Source organism: Bison bison, unplaced genomic scaffold (genome assembly GCF_000754665.1).
Source record: "Bison bison bison isolate TAMUID 2011002044 unplaced genomic scaffold, Bison_UMD1.0 scf7180017864060, whole genome shotgun sequence".
Classification (NCBI taxonomy): Eukaryota; Metazoa; Chordata; class Mammalia; order Artiodactyla; family Bovidae; genus Bison; species Bison bison.
The window spans coordinates 2,524,987-2,543,332 of NW_011494632.1; the positions used below are offsets into that span (position 1 = coordinate 2,524,987).

Here is an 18,346-nt window from a genome sequence, read left to right on the forward strand (position 1 = left end):
AGTCTCATCTCTTCCCCAAGAACAGCAGGACCTGCCCCACCCCTCTGGCCTTCACCTCCTTTCACTCTCCTTTCTGATCCTGTTGCTGCTTCCCAGGTCCTGGGAGCGCCAGGCACCCCTGAGTTCCCTGCACCTTTGCTCAGATCTCTCTAGTGGCTCCATGTTGATCCATACACTGTGTACACACACACATGTACACACACATATGTACACACACAGCACTTCCAGCCCCAGCCCCTCTTTCCGTATGGTATTTTCCACCTTTCAGCCGAATTGATCAACTTTATCTCCTGCCTCCTGGATGGAAAATCAAGAGCAGGGGCTTCATTCCCTGTGAACCGCAAACAACAGTAGCAACTCAATACTTGATTTACGCCGTAGTCCAGAGTCCAGTAACTTGATGCTTGCCCAGGAGGTTGTACCTTCAGGTGTCCTGGAGGCGTGGAGGCCTGGGCAGGGGGGCGGGGGAGGAACTGCAGGGGACAGAATCCTCACCAAGGGTGTGTCCCAAGGATGCTCTCACTGCACACAGCGTTCCATACCGGAAGGGTGGAGTGAGCAGGTCACCGAGACCAGGTGGAGCAGTGGAGCTGCTCACCGTGGATCTCACAGGAGGTAACCAGAACTAAGACATCGTGCTAGAGGTTAAATGCAAGCCCCGAGCTTTAGGTATTGTCAGGCAGTCATTGGAGAAGGAAATGGCACCCCACTCCAGTACTCTTGCCTGGAAAGTCCCATGGATGGAGGAGCCTGGTAGTCTACAGTCCATGGGGTCGTGAAGAGTCGGACACGACTGAGTGACTTCACTTTCACTTTTATGCATTGGAGAAGGAAATGGCAACCCACTCCAGCATTCTTGCCTGGAGAATCCCAGGGACAGGGGAGCCTGGTGGGCTGCCGTTTATGGGGTCGCACAGAGTCGGACACAACTGAGGCGACTTAGCAGCAGCAGTAGCAGCAGCAGGCAGTCATTTCCTAGGGCTATCACAACAAAGCACCACAGACTGCTCGGCTTGATTATTCTCAGTTCCCCACGCCAGCAACTCGAAGTGAAGGTGTTGGCAGGACCACTCCCTCTCCAGGTTGGTTTCCAGCTTCCGGGAGCCCCTGGCATTCTTGGTTCCTGGCACGGCAACTCCAGCCTCTGCCCTGGCTTCCTCTGAAGTCTTCTCTGTGTGTGTCATCTTGTTAAAACACCAATCATTGGACTGAGGGCCCAGTCCACTCCAATATAACCTCGTTTTAACTCATCACACAAGCAGTGACTCTATTCTGACTCCATCTGAGACAACCCAGTGTGACCCAGTCTGAGACACCTCAGGATTACAACATCAAAATGCTTTTCGGGGTGGGTACAGTGCAACCCATAGCAGGTAGGAGGGCTTCGCTGATCAGTTCTGAGATTTCTCACTTTCATAAGTAGCATAAGCTCTCTTAGCTTCCTTTTCAGGTTCACTGAATTTTAAAACTTATTTCCCATGCTACCAGTTTGGCCTTACTGCCGTGCCTGTTACCACCACATCAATGGGTTCTTTTTGGATGATGTCAACATTTATGTACAAAAGATTCTTCAAGTGTAGTCTTACACGACCACCTGCTTTTTGTAATTACGTAAGATGCATCACTTATTTTGGTAGCCAAGTACCTTGACAGTAAGACTCCTTGAGGCAATTTAACACTATTTTTTTTTTTTTTAAATAAAAAGGGCTTGATGTAACTGAGTACGAGGACAATTTGAAGAAGTCGTGGGTGTGGAAAGAGCTCTATGCTGTCAGGAACATCCGACCGTCCTGCCACAGCATCCTGGGTGTGTACGGAGGGATGATTTACACTGGAATCTTCTACTGGATATTCAGGGGGATGGAGCCCTGGACTCTGAAACATAAAGGTAATTCTGGCCCCTGTGAGCATAAGCGTTAGTCATTAACTCAGGAACGGGATCCAGTCAGTCAGAAGAAGAATTTTCTTTACTGTTCTAAACTTGCCATATGAGAGAAATTAATTCAGTGTTGTTAAGAGAACAGGGTATTGTTTTAAGAGAGCTAAAATCTTGCTTCTTCAGTATACTATTTACAAGGTATTAAGTGTCTAAGGAAGTACTTTAAAATTAGTTCTGTTTTTACTAAAAATCTTCCTCAAAACTTTGGAAGGGTCTGACTCAGATAAGCTCAAGCCAGCCAAGGACTGCACACCCATTGAGTATCCAAAACCAGACGGGCAGATCAGTTTTGACCTTCTGTCATCCGTGGCTCTGAGCGGTACCAACCATGAACACGACCAGCCAGCACATCTGACCTTGAAAGACGACAGTGTGCCTGTCAACAGAAACCTGTCCATATATGACGGGCCCGAGCAGCGATTCTGCCCTGCAGGTTAGTACGTTCATTTCCACATGTGCTCTGAGTATCTGCTTTAACACATCAAAAACAGGCTTCCATTCTTTTAAGAAATTTCTCCTCCTATTGCTTAGAAATTGTAAACGACTCCTACATCTAGATTCCTTTCGAAAACCATTATTCTTACGGTTCTTACTCTCATTAGCAGTTTAGAGTAGGGATTTCTTAAGCCTAATTTAGATGGCATTTCTCAGAAAAATTGTTTACCCTCAGCCCAAGGTGAGAGTTGTGGGAAAAAGCACCAAACATCTCTCTCCATATTCATGCGACTTAAAAACCATTTTTGTCAGAGCTGCTCCCGTCCATATGTGTGTATACCCATCATGTGTTTAGTTGCTAACTCGTGTCTGACCGTTACCCCATAGACTGCAGCACACCAGGCTTCTGTCCTTCACTATCTCCCAGTTTGCTTAAATGCATGTCCATCCAGTCAGTGATGCTGTCTAACCATCTCTGCCACCCTCTTCTCCTTTTGCCAGCATCAAGGTTTTCTCCAGTGAGTCAGCTCTTCACATCAGGTAGCCAAAGTATTGGAGCTTCAGCTTTAGCATTGGTCCTTCCAGTGCATGTTCAGGGTTGATTTCCTTTAGGATTGACTGGTTTCTATGCTGACATACACACGCACATATACACATATGGTATGTATGTAGATATCCTAAAATACTAGATTTTGGCCACATGCAGCCGAGGGAAATGCTTCCAGACTTTAAATCCATCGTGGATACTGTTATCTTTTAGTGCTAAGCTTTCAACTAGAATTATAGTAGGAACTGGCCTCCAGTGGTGGTGAGACAGACAGTACTCAGGTGTGTGAAAACCAGTGTACTCTGGACAAGGGGAGGGCTGTGACCATCTCTGACTTTCGCTCCTAACCCTGTAATCTCAGTGGCTTGTAAACTGAGGGTAAGAGCTGATCTTTGCAGCCGTAGCCACATACATATGAACAGATCTCATGTTACTGCACTTGGCGGATGTTGCGCTTTTTAAAATTGAACATCTGTGCAATCGTGCACTGAACAAGCCGACTGGTGCCATTTTCCCAGCATTTGCTCATTTCACATGGCACATGAAATTCGTGCAAAACTCCACACTTCCTCATTGTATTTGATATTGAGATCAGTGATCTCTGATGTTACTACTGTGACTGACTGAAGGCTCAGATAGTAACACTGTAACTGCTACATACACTGAAAACACAACCCCCAGGGTGTACTCTTACTTTTGTCTTGTGGTGTCTCCTGTGCAGGCCTATATATAACATCACATTCAGAAACTGCTCAATGAAGATTTCCCTTGGTAGTTACACCAACTCAACCACATGCTACCACACCTTCTGCTTTTATCGTATCTGATTTAAAACAATAGCAAATGCACATACCCAGATCTTTATAATATTCTCTGTGGGTAAATGTTCTATCAGCAAACTTTGTGGGTTTCTGTGGCTAGTTCCTCCAGGACCTCAGCTTCTACTTTGAAGTCAGCTACTGCACCATGTTGTCTATTTTTCCTCACAGGAGTTTATGAATTTGTCCCTGTGGAACAAGGTGATGGATTTCGGCTACAGATAAATGCTCAGAACTGTGTGCACTGTAAAACATGTGATATTAAGGATCCAAGTCAGAACATTAACTGGGTGGTACCTGAAGGCGGGGGAGGCCCTGCATACAACGGAATGTAAACTGCAGCTGGCTTCAGGGTCTCTAAAACAAATGGCAAACTAACTTCCAGTATTTGGAAGTTCACAGGTATCAAAATATCTTACAATATATTAGTGATCAGTATTCAAACAATAATTACCAGTGAAATCATTTTATACTACAATTGTCCCATAAAGATTATGAATATTTCTCTTAAATAAAACTTTGTTAAGTGCTGAAGCATCTATTTACATCTCCAATTCTTCCAAGATTCAGCACCAAAAGCAAGATACACCGTTAGCCTGTAATGTACGTTTGACTTGTCAAGTTCAACACTTCACATAAAGTGTGTATTACGTTGTAGACCAGAGGCTGGCATCCAGCCCACCACTCTTACAAACAGTGTTATGGAGCCAGCAACGCCTCCTGCCTTACATGCTGTCAGTGGCTGCTTCTGAGCTCCAAGCGCAGAACTGAGTAGCTGAGACAGTAACGTCTGCCCCTTTAGAGATGCCTGCCAGCTCAGAGCCTGTACTGCAGAGAGGCGCATCAAAGAACTGAGAAAAACAATACACAGACTCAAGCTTTTGTCTGTTTATTCAAACACGATGTGTCTTTAGGAGTTTAAAAACAAGCTGGAAACACCATTATCCTTTGAATAACGCAGAGAGTCACTGAAGAGGGAATCGACGCCATTGTAGTTTGTAACTCTGGTGTGTTAAGCAGTAAGTCCCTATCCATATTCCTGGACTGTAAACACAGGGAACCGAAGTATCAGAGGGAGCACAGGAGGGATCACAGAACAGACAAACCATTAAACTGCTCCTCGCTCATACAATAAACACACACTTAAGCAAAACTGAATTCCTCATCAGGCAAACATTTTTGCATAAGCTGCCTTCTCTTTATCTTTCTGTGCCTTTATCTTTTGCTTGACTTTCAGCAATTCTGCCTGGATCGCTGCAAAATAAATATGGAGTGTAAGTTATTTGTCAAAACATCCAAAAAATTACGTTGACCAAACTGATGCTTTAGTATGGTTTAAAAAAAAAAAGATAAAACTCTTCTCCTGAAGAGTAACTGAGCCCTATTAACAGAGCATAATTTAGAAGACTGCCCACCAAGAGAACTAACATTACACACAGATGTGCCTTCTCCCTTCCGTTAGAGGCGGCTCCAAAGTGCCTCCCCTGTTTCCTTTTAGCAAAAGGCTCAAGATATATTTCAATATCTAGACTGATGATCACTATTTGTAATTGGTTTATTGGGAAAGAAGCTTATTTTTGTCACAGCTTTCCAAAACTTTCCTACAACATATCCAGTAGCTATTTGGGATATGTCCACATTCAGCTTAAGGAATGGTCCCAAACATTAATTAAATCTGCCATAAATACGACTTTCTAATGCTGCTCCTTCATCTAGCATTACCGGACAGTAAAGCAAATAGTCCAGATACGTGCAAATGGGTGTTGTGGACAGAGACTAGACTAAGCTGAAGGCAGGGTCGTTCATTGCAGTGTGATTGGAGCCTGGCCCCATAACAGGCGTTCTGTAGTATCTGCTTAACAAATAAAACTCTTTAATGGCAAAGGGTACAATGGCTCACAAACATAAATTCTTAAAAGGCAAAGTGAACTTTCACTCCAAAAACTGCCAACTTACCTTTATCTTCTGGTGCTATTTCCTGAGCTTTCTTAAGATCAGCCTTTTAATTGGGAGAGAAAAAAAAAGAAATAATAGATTATGATTCATGAAAGTGGTTTGCTTTTTTTTTTTTTTAATTAAAATTTAGAACAAAGTTTTACCAATGCTTGATCATATTCTTTTAATCCTTGCCATCCTTGGGCTCTACGGTACAGTGCTTTGGTATTTGATGGGTCTATTTCAAGGGCCTACAAAAAAATTATAAAATCAGTTTTTGGTTTTTTTTTATCCAAACATTAAATACTAAATATGTATCTTAGATTTCAATTTACTGCCTGTCAGCTCCAAATCAATTCTTCACTGCTTTGTGACGACAACGCTAGACCCTGGAGAGCCTCCTTTGCTGCTGACATGTTGTTTGGTCAGCAGAGGGCGCTAAGGGGACATGGGCAAGGAACCTCTGTCCCTTCCAGGCTCCTGCCTGCGGGCTCCTCAAGCACCCAACCTCCCTGCCATCCAGTGAGGCAAGGCCATCCCCTCTGCAAGGACTCTGGATCTCAGCCCAGCCCAGAGGAAGTGGGCACTCCTATGTTATACATACAGATGCACATATAAATACATATATACCTGCTGTGGCCATATTCCTCAGGGTTCTCTTTACTAGCCAACCTCCATTACTCCAATTCCCCCTTATATCTATTTTACAGTAAACTTTCTCTACAGAAATTACTAGGGCCCAAATCTTCTGTTTGGGCCCTACCTGATAGGAAAAAATATTCTGAATAAAAATTTGTATATACTCATTTAAGCTGACATCTAGGTTTTTTGCAGGAACATGAGTAACTTAATAGGCTTCTCCTCTGAAACAAACGTTTTTAAAATAATATATTTATTTAACATCTTTTAAAGGTCAGCACTCAGATTTTACTGAAAAGGGTATATTACTTGCCTCACAAAGGTCAAAAAAGCAATCCAGAGTGAAGAACCACCTTGTCTTCTGCTGCCTACTCCCTTCTAAATATACTCTTACATCTTATTCCACCTACCCCATAAATTGGGCCCTCATTTCATCTCTACTTGCTCGGGCATAGCTGACCTGTGTACACCAATTAATGGGCAATATACATAAAAATGACTGGAGGTGGTCTTTCTGAAATGTATGTTCTCGTTTGAAAAACTTGATCACACACACTGTCCTAACTGCTGTGCCTAAGGGGGAGTGGGGCCACTTCCCAGCTCTCCATCAGCACTGCTGACATCCCCGTGAAGGCAGGCAGCCTTCCTGTGTGTTCCAACAGCACTCATCCCCCCAGAAGAGTCCTGACAACCCTAAACTGAAACTGACTCCCTCTCCCACCAAGTAAATTCCTTGACGGGAGGGTCTTTCAACCAAAACACCTAAGCGCCTATCAGCTGCTTAATCTGTGCCCAACATTGCGCTTAAAATGCTTTACACACATAACACAGTCTTTATAACAATCCCAGGAGGAAAGCAGTATTTCCACTTAACACAAAGAAATTAAGACTCTAAAATTAAGAACCTCCTCAAAATAAAAAAGTGACAGTGGTCTAAGAGAAAAGCCATGTCTGCTGACTAACTCCACAGCCACATTCTTAACCATTCCTGGGTTTATCTTCCAATGTCCGGCACATAATAGGTGCTCAATAGTCAATAAATGAGCTGAGAAAGTATTTTCATGGAAGTTAAGTGATCTCGTGTTATAAGCTAAATGAATGGATTGAGAGGAAGAACTGAGATCCAAATATTCAGATGTAAGAACATCAACAGACTCACCTCCAAACAGCTATCGACTGCGCCCTGCCAATCAGACATCTTCAGTTTGCAGGCGCCAATATTCAGCACGCAGCTCAAAGCGACAGGCTGCAGCTTTGCTCCATCTGCGTCCTCAGCAGCAGCCCTGGAACCTTCCACATACCTGGAGAACACCCCCGTACAAGCAGCAAGCAACACCCCATTAAGACACTCTGCCTGTGACTCACTCATAACTCGTCAGTTTTCATATTAAAGTTCACCGATGCTAATATTAATATTCTTAATGACCACCATCTTTTTATTAAATGCTTTCCTTTAGAAGATTTTTTTGTTCCAACTTTTTCCCCCAAAATGTTCAAAAACACCAACTTAAAAACAATCCCCAAACCTAAAGATTATATATACTATTAACACTTTTCTATTTGTAAAATTAAGGTTTTTATCAGCCACTTTCCAATATAATTAGGTTTGGAACTAAGGTTGTCATAGCAGGAGAGGACTGGGAAAGATGAGGAAACCTGCAGCGGTAACGCTGACTCATCTTTTACTGTAGTTCCCGTGAAAGGGGCCCTGAAACAATACGTGTACCTGGTCCGACAGTCTAGTCCCTAGTCTCCCTCAATGAAAAGAATCTGGGCTCCTGAGAGAAATTCAGATCTGGACATGAGGTTAAATATAAGATGAGCCTGGACCATCTTGTGGCAGAAAGCAGGCAAGTGCTCACAGACTAAGAGGAACACGTCAGATGGGTGCAGCCAAGGGGCTTCCACTGGGCAAATCCGAAACCTTACAGCATCAGAAAGAATGATGGGAACAGTATAATAGGCTGAACTGAAAGAAAAATAACCCACAGATCTATAGTGATACTAAAAAGGATAAGGAGTCCTTTCAAACAGAATGATAGCTAGTAACTGCAGAATGACTGGTAAAATCAGAAAATCACAGTTCTGCAAGCCTCAATGCAGTAACTGATTCAGGCAAAGGTCTTCAGTGATGCTGAGACCACTGGATGAATTCCTAGAAACTTAGTCATACAATCTCACAGCACCACTGCACAGAGGACGTCTTATTTATTTAAAAGGTAAAGGCACTTTTATAATAGAGACGTATGACTAACACCACTTTAACCAAGTGCCAGAACTCAAGGTAAGCCGAACTGCCATGTGCCTTCAGGACATGATGCATAGGGTATAGACACATCAACTATCCTCTTGCTAAAATATTTAACCTCAAACTAATCTGGAGAAAGCAATAAACACATACAGGTGATATTCCCTAAGACAACTGGCGTAGACTCCACAAAATGGAAATGACTTAAAAAACGTGGACATTAAAGATTAGAGAAGCCTTAGAGACATACAAACAAATGATACAATGGATACTGGAGTTAAAAAAAATTTTGAGACAACTGGGCATATTTGCATATGGATTACATAGTAGATAACAGTGTATCTATATTTGGAAGATGTTTTGATGTATTAGGCTAAGTAGAAAATGTCCTCATTTGGGGGGAAATACTGATACTTGCTAAAATATTAAGGGGTAAAGTGTCATGGTATCCACAACTTCCTTTCAAAATGATTCTGCAAAAATACACGTGGCAGAAGTTAAAAATTGGTGAATGCAGATAAAGGTACATGAGTATTCATGTACTATTCTTAATTTTTCCATATTCTGAAATTTTTCAATTAAGAATCTGTAGGCAACTAAAATTTCAATATACCTGGTTACTCTGCAAGTAGTAGGCCAAAAATACAAAAAGCAACTCTTGAATTTCACTTTGTAATTCAATTTGTAAGTTCTTAAATGCAATTTATTAAAAACGTTTTATTACCTTAAAACTTTTGTGTATTTTTTAATGGCCATCTCCCAGTTCTGGGATTTGAAAAACGTATTTCCAATGTTTTTTAAGTCTTCTGATATTAATAAAATTTTATCTACCTGTAAAAAAGAAAGAATACAAATATGTGGGGTTTGAGTATGTAATGCAGCTTAGTCCCAAGTTCTATCTTTAAGACAGACTGACAAAAGGCTCAAAATTTTAGCACTGGGAATTCCCTGGTGGTGGTCAGGACTCTGTGCTTCCACTGCAGGGGGCGTGGTTCCACTCCTGGTCGGGAAGCGAGGATGCCACGTGCCACACAGCATGGCTGATAAATAAGTAAAATTTAAAAAATTTTAGTACTAAATTTTTTTTTAGCAGTTTGGCCAATCTGAAAGTGTTTTTAGCTGCTCAGTCATGTCTGACTCTTTGAGTAGACTGTAGCCAACCGAGCTCCTCTGTCCGTGGGATTGTCTAGGCAAGAATACTGGAGTGGGTTGCCATGCCCTTCTCCAGGGGATCTTCCCAACCCAGGTATCCAACCCCAGTCTGCTGCATTGCAGGCAGATTCTTTACCATCTGAGCCACCAGGAAAGCCCCAAATCTTAAGTTACTCACATCTTTTAAATCCACATCTGCGTCCTCGGGGAAATCTGGGTGACTGTCACCAGATCCATCCTTTGGGAATATTCCCCAATCATCCCCTTCTTTCAGTTCTCCACATTCTGCAATAACGCACAACTGTAAAAATAACCCTCAATTGTAGAAGCGCACTCCTACATTAGTGATGATTTTTCAAAGGTCTGGGTTTAAAAGCTCTACAGCCGCAAGCCATGTGCACGACTGTCCACGTCGCTTCCTGGCAGGCGCACCACACTGGTAGGGGCACAGCCACGCCCCGTGCTACGGAAGCACTCACCGCAGCCAGTAACTCAGTGCACAAAGAGTGAGTGGACGGTGTCACCATTCCCTTAGGTGTTGCACATGCTTTCAACTGACTCTTTCCTTCGCACACTGAGTGACAGCACACCTCCCGCAGGTCTGACTCTCCAGTTTCCACTCCCAACCCTGTGGATGCAGGGTGCCTGTGATGGCTGTGTTGATCCACAGACATGTGGAACACAAGGATCTTTGCAATGACAGGATCTAGTCCAAACCCTTAAGTGATTTCTATGGGATTAGAAATCAGGCCAAGGAAAGTGAAATCACAAGAGCAAGCCTAGACCACAAGTTACATGGCAGAGGAGACCAGAGGACTCCTGGTTTCCCGCTCGCTCTGTACTCTGCACCCGTACACACACCGACGCAAAGTTCTACAGGCGTAGGAGACTTCAGTTATCAAGATCAGCAAGACTGAAGTTAAAATAATAAAGTCTCTTTTTAAACTGCCCTCATCTTTCCCACAATAGAAAACAGCTTCAAAGAAAAAGTGGCAGGTACAGGCTTCTAGAACAAGAGCCTTCTGGACATTTTTTAACAATCACCCTTTTATTCACGCTTCTCTAATCCAGCAGCTAAGATAATATTACCATCTTGCTACTCACTTTGGCAGGTTTTTCACCTTTCACCTCCACATTTTCCAGAATCTTTGCCACACCCATTCCTTTAATCACTTGGCCAAACACTACGTGCTTCCCATCCAAATGCGGAGTCGGAACGGTGGTGATGAAGAACTGGGAGCCGTTGGTGTTGCTGCCGGCGTTGGCCATGCTCAGCAATCCCTCCTTGTCATGCTGCGGGAATAAACCATAAAGAAAACCAAGATGAGAGTTCCCGCTCTACTCTACCAACCATTCACAGAAAGGGGGGCGGGCACCACTGGAATACCACTTAGAGCACATAATGTAGAGTGATTTTACTTCATTATCAAGTGTGACTTTAATTCACAAAACAGAGTACTTAACCACTTTTTAAACTTTAAGGAGAGCTTATGAAACTAAATTAAGATGAAACAAGAGTGGGGGCAGGGGTGGTACTCCTAAATTGATCATACTGGGAACATGCTTGGACTTCATCATTAAGATGAAGATGCCATAGGAGGGAAGTCTAGTAATTCTGCTTCACCCTTTCTTATGACTGAAGCATTTTTTTTCTGAAAGGCACTCAACAGTGTTCCCACTTGCGGGCCTACATTATGATTCTCTCTTCCCACGTCAGCAAAGTTAGGTCCTTTCCTACTCTCCACCCATGTAACACTCATGTTAGCCCTCCTACCTGAAATGCCTTTTACCCCTAAACCCAAATCTAATCCAGCTCTCAAGACCACCAAGTGTGCGGAAGAATCACATGTCCATGAAATAGCCCCTCTTTTTCTAAAATTTTATTTTTGTTTTGGTTGCACTGGGTCTTTGTCGCTTTTGTGCAGGTTTTCTCTTGTGGCGAGTGGGCTCTTCTGTTGAGGTGCTCAGGCACCTCACGGTGGTGCTTCTCACTGCAGAGCACAGCGCTGGGTGCACAGGCCTCACCAGGTGCAGCACACGGGCTCAACGGTTAGGCGTATGCGTTTATTCACTCTGCGGCATGTGGGATCTTCCACGTCGGGGATCAAACCTGTGTCTCCTGCACTGGCAGGCGGATTCTTATTCACTGCACCACCAGGGAAGTCTACCTGCTTTCTTTTGATCAACTTTTCCATCACATAATCTGAGTTTTCATCCTTCTGGTATTTTCTTTCTCCCTTCCAAAAGTCTGGTGCTTTCCCCACAATATTAAATATTATTAACTTTATTTCCTCAGCCTCCTCATGCCTTCTTCCTTCTTCACTCATATCCCTCCCTCAAAAGTATCTGAATTTTAGTTCCTTCTAACCAAATCTCAGCCACCTGGCGAGGTCCAGTCTGCCTAGTTCATGCACCATTCCCCCTTGATGTCTTCCCTAGTAATCCAGACCACAGGAGTCATACCTTTCTCCTGTAGTATACACAGGTATTGGTCAACTTAGCACTTCTACATTATTCTCCAGTTGCCCTATGTGTCTTAATCTTGCCTTTTTGGCAAGATTTTATTCCTTATCATGAAGGTCTTTCCTTTTTATAAACTCTTTGGTGCCAGTGACTATATTAGCTACAAGAAATAAACTGCTTAAAACATTGATGACGTTTATTCTCAAATGATCCTAATCACCTTGCTCCTGTTCCCCATTTCCAAAAACCCATGTTTACTTTTGCTCTTACATGTCCATTGTCATGACTGAATGATACCACACCCCGACCGTGACCCCAGGGTCACTGAAGTTAAGCAGGCACAGGCGTCACGAAGGTCCCTTAGGAGCCTGGACATTAACGAGATCTGCTAGTCTGCAAATGCCCTGACACCCCGGACACTAGCCATGGTTTTGCTGCTCTTCAAATTTAGGCATAAAGATGCACAACTTACCATCCCTCTAATGGGAACATTTTTCCTGGAAACAATTTTGCCATATGCTGGCCACCCATGAAAACTCATTGGCTTTACTTGCAGTGTACAAACCTGAATCACACTGAAATAGCTGTTGTATTTTTGCCAATAAAATCATTGCTGGAAGAGTTTTTTCATATTAAAGATGTGTATTTATAAATATGATACCTTTCACAAATAAAGGCAATCTAAGCACATCTGAGGCATTTATCCTAATTTGACAAGAATCCCAGACACAGGACAACCTTTATTGTTAGCAACATACATTTTTGTCTACTTTACCTTATAATGGAAATTTTCATCTTCAAATTTTTCACCATAAATGCTTTCTCCACCTGTCCCATTCTGATTTGAGAAGTCTCCACCCTGAATCATAAATTTCTTAATAACTAAAAAAAAGGAAAATCAACATTAGAAACTACAATACAGATGACTACAGCAATGTTAACTAATGAATGTGTGGCGATAAAGACAACTTCTCTCCTGCTCTCCCCACCTATACACCCGACTCCAGGCTCTTAAAAAGGCTTTTCCCAATCCAAATCCCCACTAACACTCAGAGAATTAGTTCATATGGCACCTCCCCTACAACACTGTCAAACCTCAAGACTGGATCTACTAACTTTTCTCCCATAGTACCTTGATTCTACCTTTCTTTTATAATATGGAGCGTAACGATCTGTCTCTTCTAGCAAACAATTAAGAACAGCAACATCGTTTTTCTTCCGTGGTAACCATGTGCATGGCTGGGCACATAATGCCTAGTGAATAAACTCAAAAATGCCTACTGAATAAACCAATTATTCCCAAGAGGCCTGTTACACTGTATTGGAATTACTTCTGCAAATGTTATTACTTAACACTGCCACCACATTCAGATTCCCCAGAACTCTGTATCTGCTTGTATGACACTCATGTGGTCAGGAAACACAGCTGGACAATAAAGGAAAAAGATAAGGCAGAGCCTGGAAGAATCCATGTGTTTCCTTATGTGAAAGGTCACAGGGTGCCTTCTTCCCCCAGCCAAGAAAATGCAGCAACACGTGTACAATGCTGCTCCCCAGGAAAGCCCATGAGAAACTCAGCACCCAAGGTTTCTACAGGGGCTGATCATGAAGGCACTCTATGCCTAGCAGATACCAAAATTGCACCACATCCTCAAAAGGAAAGCAACTGTTCAGCATAAATCAAACTGTACAGTCTCAGCAGAGTAAGCCACCTTACAATTCAGAGAATGGTTAAGTGCTCTGACTTCAGGCAATTCCACCCTTGCAAGTAGACTTTATGGACAGCAGTCTCAGGTCTGCAACGTTAACTCCTTGTCCACAGACATTTTATTAGAATACAGGCAACTCCTTGATTTACTGCACTTTGCAGATACTGTGGTTTTTTAACTTGAAGGTTTGTAGCAATTCTGCATCAGCGAGTCTATCATTTTTCCAACAGCACGTGCTCACTTCATGTCTCTGTGTCACATTTTGGTAATTCTCACAATATTTCAAACTTTTTCATTATTATTTGCTACAGTGATCTGTGACCAGTGATTTTTGATGTTACTACTATAACTGTTCTGGCACTTTTTTAGCAATAAAGTATTAGATTAAGATACGTATTTTTCTCCAGATACAATGCTACTGTGCACTTTAATAGACTACAGTATCCTGCACACATAACTTTTATAGGCACTGGGAAACCGGAACTTTGTCATTTGCTCTATTACAACATTTACTTTATTGCAGTAGTCTGGAACCAAACCTACAATATCTCCCAAATTTGTGCTTATATTTGGGACTTCCCAAGTGGCGCTAGTGGTAAAGAATCCACCTGCCAAGAAGGAGACACAGGAGATGCAGGTTCAATTCCTGGGTTGCAAAGATCCCCTGGAGAAGGAAATGGCAACCCACTCCAGTATTCTTGCTTGGAATATTCCATGGACAGGGGAGCCTAGTGGGCCACAGTCCATGGAGTCGCAGAGTTGGATCTGACTAAGCACAAACACACATGCTTGTATTTTGGTATTTTATTAAACACGAAAGTAAATCAACAGTTTAAGTAATCTAAAATCAATGTTAATTTTTTCTTAATCAAGTTTCTTTAAATACTTATATAACTACAAATTAACTTATCTGTTTATTCATTAAATAAATATTGAGTGCCTACTCAGTAATGATACTAAATGCTGAGGACAAAATGGTGAGAAGATGCAGTTCATCAAATATGGAGCTACTCCATGGGGAGTACCAGCAAATCATCACTAAACAGAAGTATGACAACACAGTGAAAGGTCACCTTGTCATCACATGTCACACCAGGGATCCAAAATATGGAATCTTTAAGTCAGCGGCAGTCTTCCCAAGCAATCCTGCCCAAGAAGTAGGCATAACTTTTTGTCACCAGGCAGTCAAGCTACCCAAGCTCTATTTGTTTATCCATGGCCACATCCTGGTGAAGCAAGGGTAACCCATTTCTCAATAAATAAACCTTTAGGACCCTGCCATAATTACTTCCACCTTTCACAGCCCAACATCAATGAAACTGACCTATAGTCTCAGATGTTAAAGCATCCTTTTGAAACTAATAGTAATTTTTAACTCTCACCCTCTCCTTAGTATTTTCTTCCCTAACTCCCTAAGTAACAGGATTCAATGACCTCTAAGAAGAATCAGATTCACAAAATGTATACATACTTCTATGGAAAGGACATCCTTTGAAATGAAGAGGTTTCCCAGTGGTGGGTCCAATGCCTTTTTCTCCTGTACACAATGCACGAAAATTTTCTGCAGTTTTGGGTACAATATCTGCAAACAATTCTAAGACAATTCGACCAACTGAAAGAAAAAATAAAACTGTGTCAGTATGCAAAACAACTAAATAAGCACATGACAGAATTGGTAAAATTACGGTGACTGAAAAACACCAAGTTTTTCTTTTTTGGTCATTTTTCTAATATTCTAATTCAGTCTACCTAAATTGAGTATCATGTATCCAGATGACTTTAAAATAACTACTTTACTACATCTTACAAAAGATCATAAACAGTAGCCAGAAGATTAGCAGCATATAAGGACACCATCATCCTCTGTCGCCCCCTTCTCCGCCTGCCCTCAATCTTTCCCAGAATCAGGGTATTTTCCAATGAGTCGGCTCTTTGCACCAGGTGGCCAAAGTATTGGATCTTCAGCATCAGTCCTTCCACTGAATATTCAGGGTTCACTGACTCAATGGACATGAGTTTGAGCAAACTCCGGAAGATAGTGAAGGACAGGGAAACCTGGCATGCTGCAGTTCATGGGGTCACAGAGTCAGACAAGACTTAGTGACTCAACAACAACAAAGGACACCATCATTTGACTGATTTTCTCTGACGTGTGCATAATTTTAAATCACCAAATGACCAATAGAAGAAAATGAAATATTCTCTGAGTGGTCAGGTTGGCCAAGTTTTAGGTCTAGCTGTAGTCTCTGTGCTCTGTGGAACCTGCCTAGTGCTGCCTCTGCAGCAAAACCTGAAAAAGTTGCCATTCTAGGCAATTCCTAACGCAGGCAATAAACCTAGCACTAAATTTCAGAACAAAATGAATGCACACCTAAGTCTCTCTGTGTGTATTTGCCTGCCTTCTCAGTAAACAAAGACTGTTGCAACCATCAAGCCATCACATTATGCTGACCTGAGGCTGCTGAAGAGCCCTGAGGGAACTCAGTATGGAGACAAACGGGCTGCCCACTTCCAAGTCCACCTACCAGTCAGTTGCTGCAGCCACCCTGAACAGTATACCCTGAGGAGACTAAGGATGAGAAAACACAGGATACTGGCTCCAGACAGCTGAGATGCACATCAAATGAATGATTTCAGGGAGCCCAGATTCTTACATCTTCCCATACAGAGAAAAGCCCTAAATTCCTTAACTAGAGATACCTGGCTTCCTTTAATAAACAGTAATCCTTTTTCGATATTCCGACCACCTGGTCTTTGTTGCAAAAACTCCTGTATACCTTGACTCCTTCCTCATCTCTTTGAACAGAGCTGAGATACTCTGTCCCAGGCTTAAGGCCTCAGTGTTTTCCTTTAAAGCAGTTGTAACGTGTTCCAGAACAGCAGCAATTAAGCTGCAAAGCAACGTGAGAATTCACAAGACCTGAGGCGCCTCCAAGCTGCTACTGTAGCCTAGGCAACCACACCGCCACACAGATCTCATTCTCCCCATGCCAAAACGGAGAAAATGTCCACCAATCTGAATGGATCAGTAGTAAAGAAGAATCAGTAGTAAAAATGAAAAAGAAAACCACGCAAAAGTCGCTTTAATTTACAGATAACATGGCAACTGCTGACATACATCACGAGGCAAAAGACACAAGGTGACGGGAGCCCACCAGACGCTTAACTTGGGGTTTTCAAAACAGGTTTTCCCCCTACAAACATAAAATCATCTCGTTTTGTGCTAACTTCACGGTGCTAGGTGGCGGGCAGGTGCGGCCAAGTCGTGACGGATAAACCCAAAGGCTTCCAGCATTCCTCGAACAGAAATTTCCAGAAACTTCTCCACGCCCCACGGCCCCGGTACAAGGTCGCGGGCGCAACCCAGCCCGGAGGCTTGGACCAGTCCAGGTCCCAGTGTGGGCAGCCGGCCCCCACCTCAGAGCATCACCCTGCCAGAGCAGAGCTCCAGCCTCAGGGACCCCCGACCCAGGGCGCCCCGCCTCCTCACCTCGCTCCCCTCCGATGTCCACGTCGAAGAAAACTCGAGGGTTACTGGGGTTGGAAGGCTTAGCCTGGGGGGATGGATGCGACATTGTGGCCCTAGGACGCGTGTATGACCGCCTCGTAACACCGCGTGGTCACCGTGCAGCTCGAACCCTAAAGTCACAAGGTCCGCGAAGAACGGCCGCGCTGGTGAGCTGCTTCCGGCGAGGGTACGGAGGACACGGCCGACTTTCCGGCGCCGCCTCTCAACTTCCTGCGGCGCGGCCCGACTTCCGGCTTCGCTGCGCTTGGAGTCCGCTGGCGCTTGAGCCCGCGCGGCCGGCTCTGCGCTTTCTGAGCCAGATTTTTCCTCTTTTCTGGTTCACTGAAGTTGCAGGCCCAGTTGTTTTTATTCCTGTCGCTCGTGTTTTGGGAGAGCGTTGTCAGGTTGTCACCCCGTTCCACCTCGGGGCTCCGCTCTCAGGCGAGGGGCCGGCTGTCAGAAAATCCGTTTGTCTGGGAAATAGGACTGGAAATGCTCACATCGGGGGTCGTCAGAGGGTGGAGATGGTAGCCCTCAGCACCCGCCTGGCGGCGCAGCTAGCGGCGGCTAGTCGCTGATCGCTGTGCGGTGGCGGCCGTGTTGTTAAATCGATTCTCTTACTTGGCTTTGTGAGCAGTGGCAGGAGGCCAGGCCGAAGATTCCTGGTTCAGCTGCCTTATAGATCGCCCGCATTCCCTGGGGAGCTGTATTCAAGCTTCTGATTTCGCTGCATGACCGCATACTTACTTCTTGATAAAGCTTAATTCTGGAGAAGAGTGGTGCTATGGTCCTTACCACTTGATAATATTCTAATTGTTTATTGACCTATTCATCTGTCTTCTCCCATTAAACACGAAGACAAGAATTTGGTGTTCTTTTTTCTAACCTCAACACTTCTCACAGTGTCAAGCCCTGAGAATGTTTATAGGAAAATGTCAAGAAATTTCATTTTC

At 43.5% G+C, this 18,346-nt stretch overlaps 2 protein-coding genes across 3 annotated transcripts in view; one reads left to right on the forward strand and one right to left on the reverse strand.

Moving 5' to 3' along the window:
- ETFDH (electron-transferring-flavoprotein dehydrogenase) overlaps positions 1–4,280 on the forward strand; it is a 44,315-nt gene extending 40,035 nt beyond the window's left edge. Inside the window, exons 11-13 of one of the 2 annotated variants that reach the window (XM_010836081.1) lie at positions 1,706–1,888; positions 2,151–2,372; positions 3,911–4,278. In XM_010836081.1, the coding sequence (XP_010834383.1) occupies positions 1,706–1,888; positions 2,151–2,372; positions 3,911–4,074 (569 nt within the window). In that variant the 3' untranslated portion in view covers positions 4,075–4,278. Of the gene's footprint in view, positions 1–1,705; positions 1,889–2,150; positions 2,373–3,910 lie in introns of both variants that reach the window. The other variant, XM_010836082.1, reaches the window with a different exon arrangement.
- Positions 4,281–4,612: 332 nt separating this feature from the next.
- On the reverse strand, positions 4,613–17,600 carry PPID (peptidylprolyl isomerase D). Its single transcript, XM_010836084.1, has 10 exons — positions 17,376–17,600; positions 15,357–15,497; positions 12,952–13,058; positions 10,818–11,006; positions 9,892–10,014; positions 9,286–9,392; positions 7,473–7,614; positions 5,839–5,925; positions 5,696–5,738; positions 4,613–4,993 (listed from the first exon to the last, which is right to left on the reverse strand). Exons 1-10 carry the CDS (start codon positions 17,458–17,460, stop codon positions 4,905–4,907), a joined length of 1,113 nt encoding a protein of 370 aa, XP_010834386.1. The 5' UTR covers positions 17,461–17,600; the 3' UTR covers positions 4,613–4,904.
- Positions 17,601–18,346: the final 746 nt, after the last annotated feature.

Excerpts from the sequence above, each read along its gene's own strand:
- PPID (XM_010836084.1), bottom strand. The coding sequence starts at position 17,460 with ATGTCGCATCCATCCCCCCAGGCTAAGCCTTCCAACCCCAGTAACCCT. Across the intron at positions 9,393-9,891 it reads CAGATGTGGATTTAAAAGAT|GTAGATAAAATTTTATTAAT; the intron begins GTGAGTAACTTA and ends TCTTTTTTACAG. Across the intron at positions 5,926-7,472 it reads CAGTCGATAGCTGTTTGGAG|GCCCTTGAAATAGACCCATC; the intron begins GTGAGTCTGTTG and ends ATTTTTTTGTAG.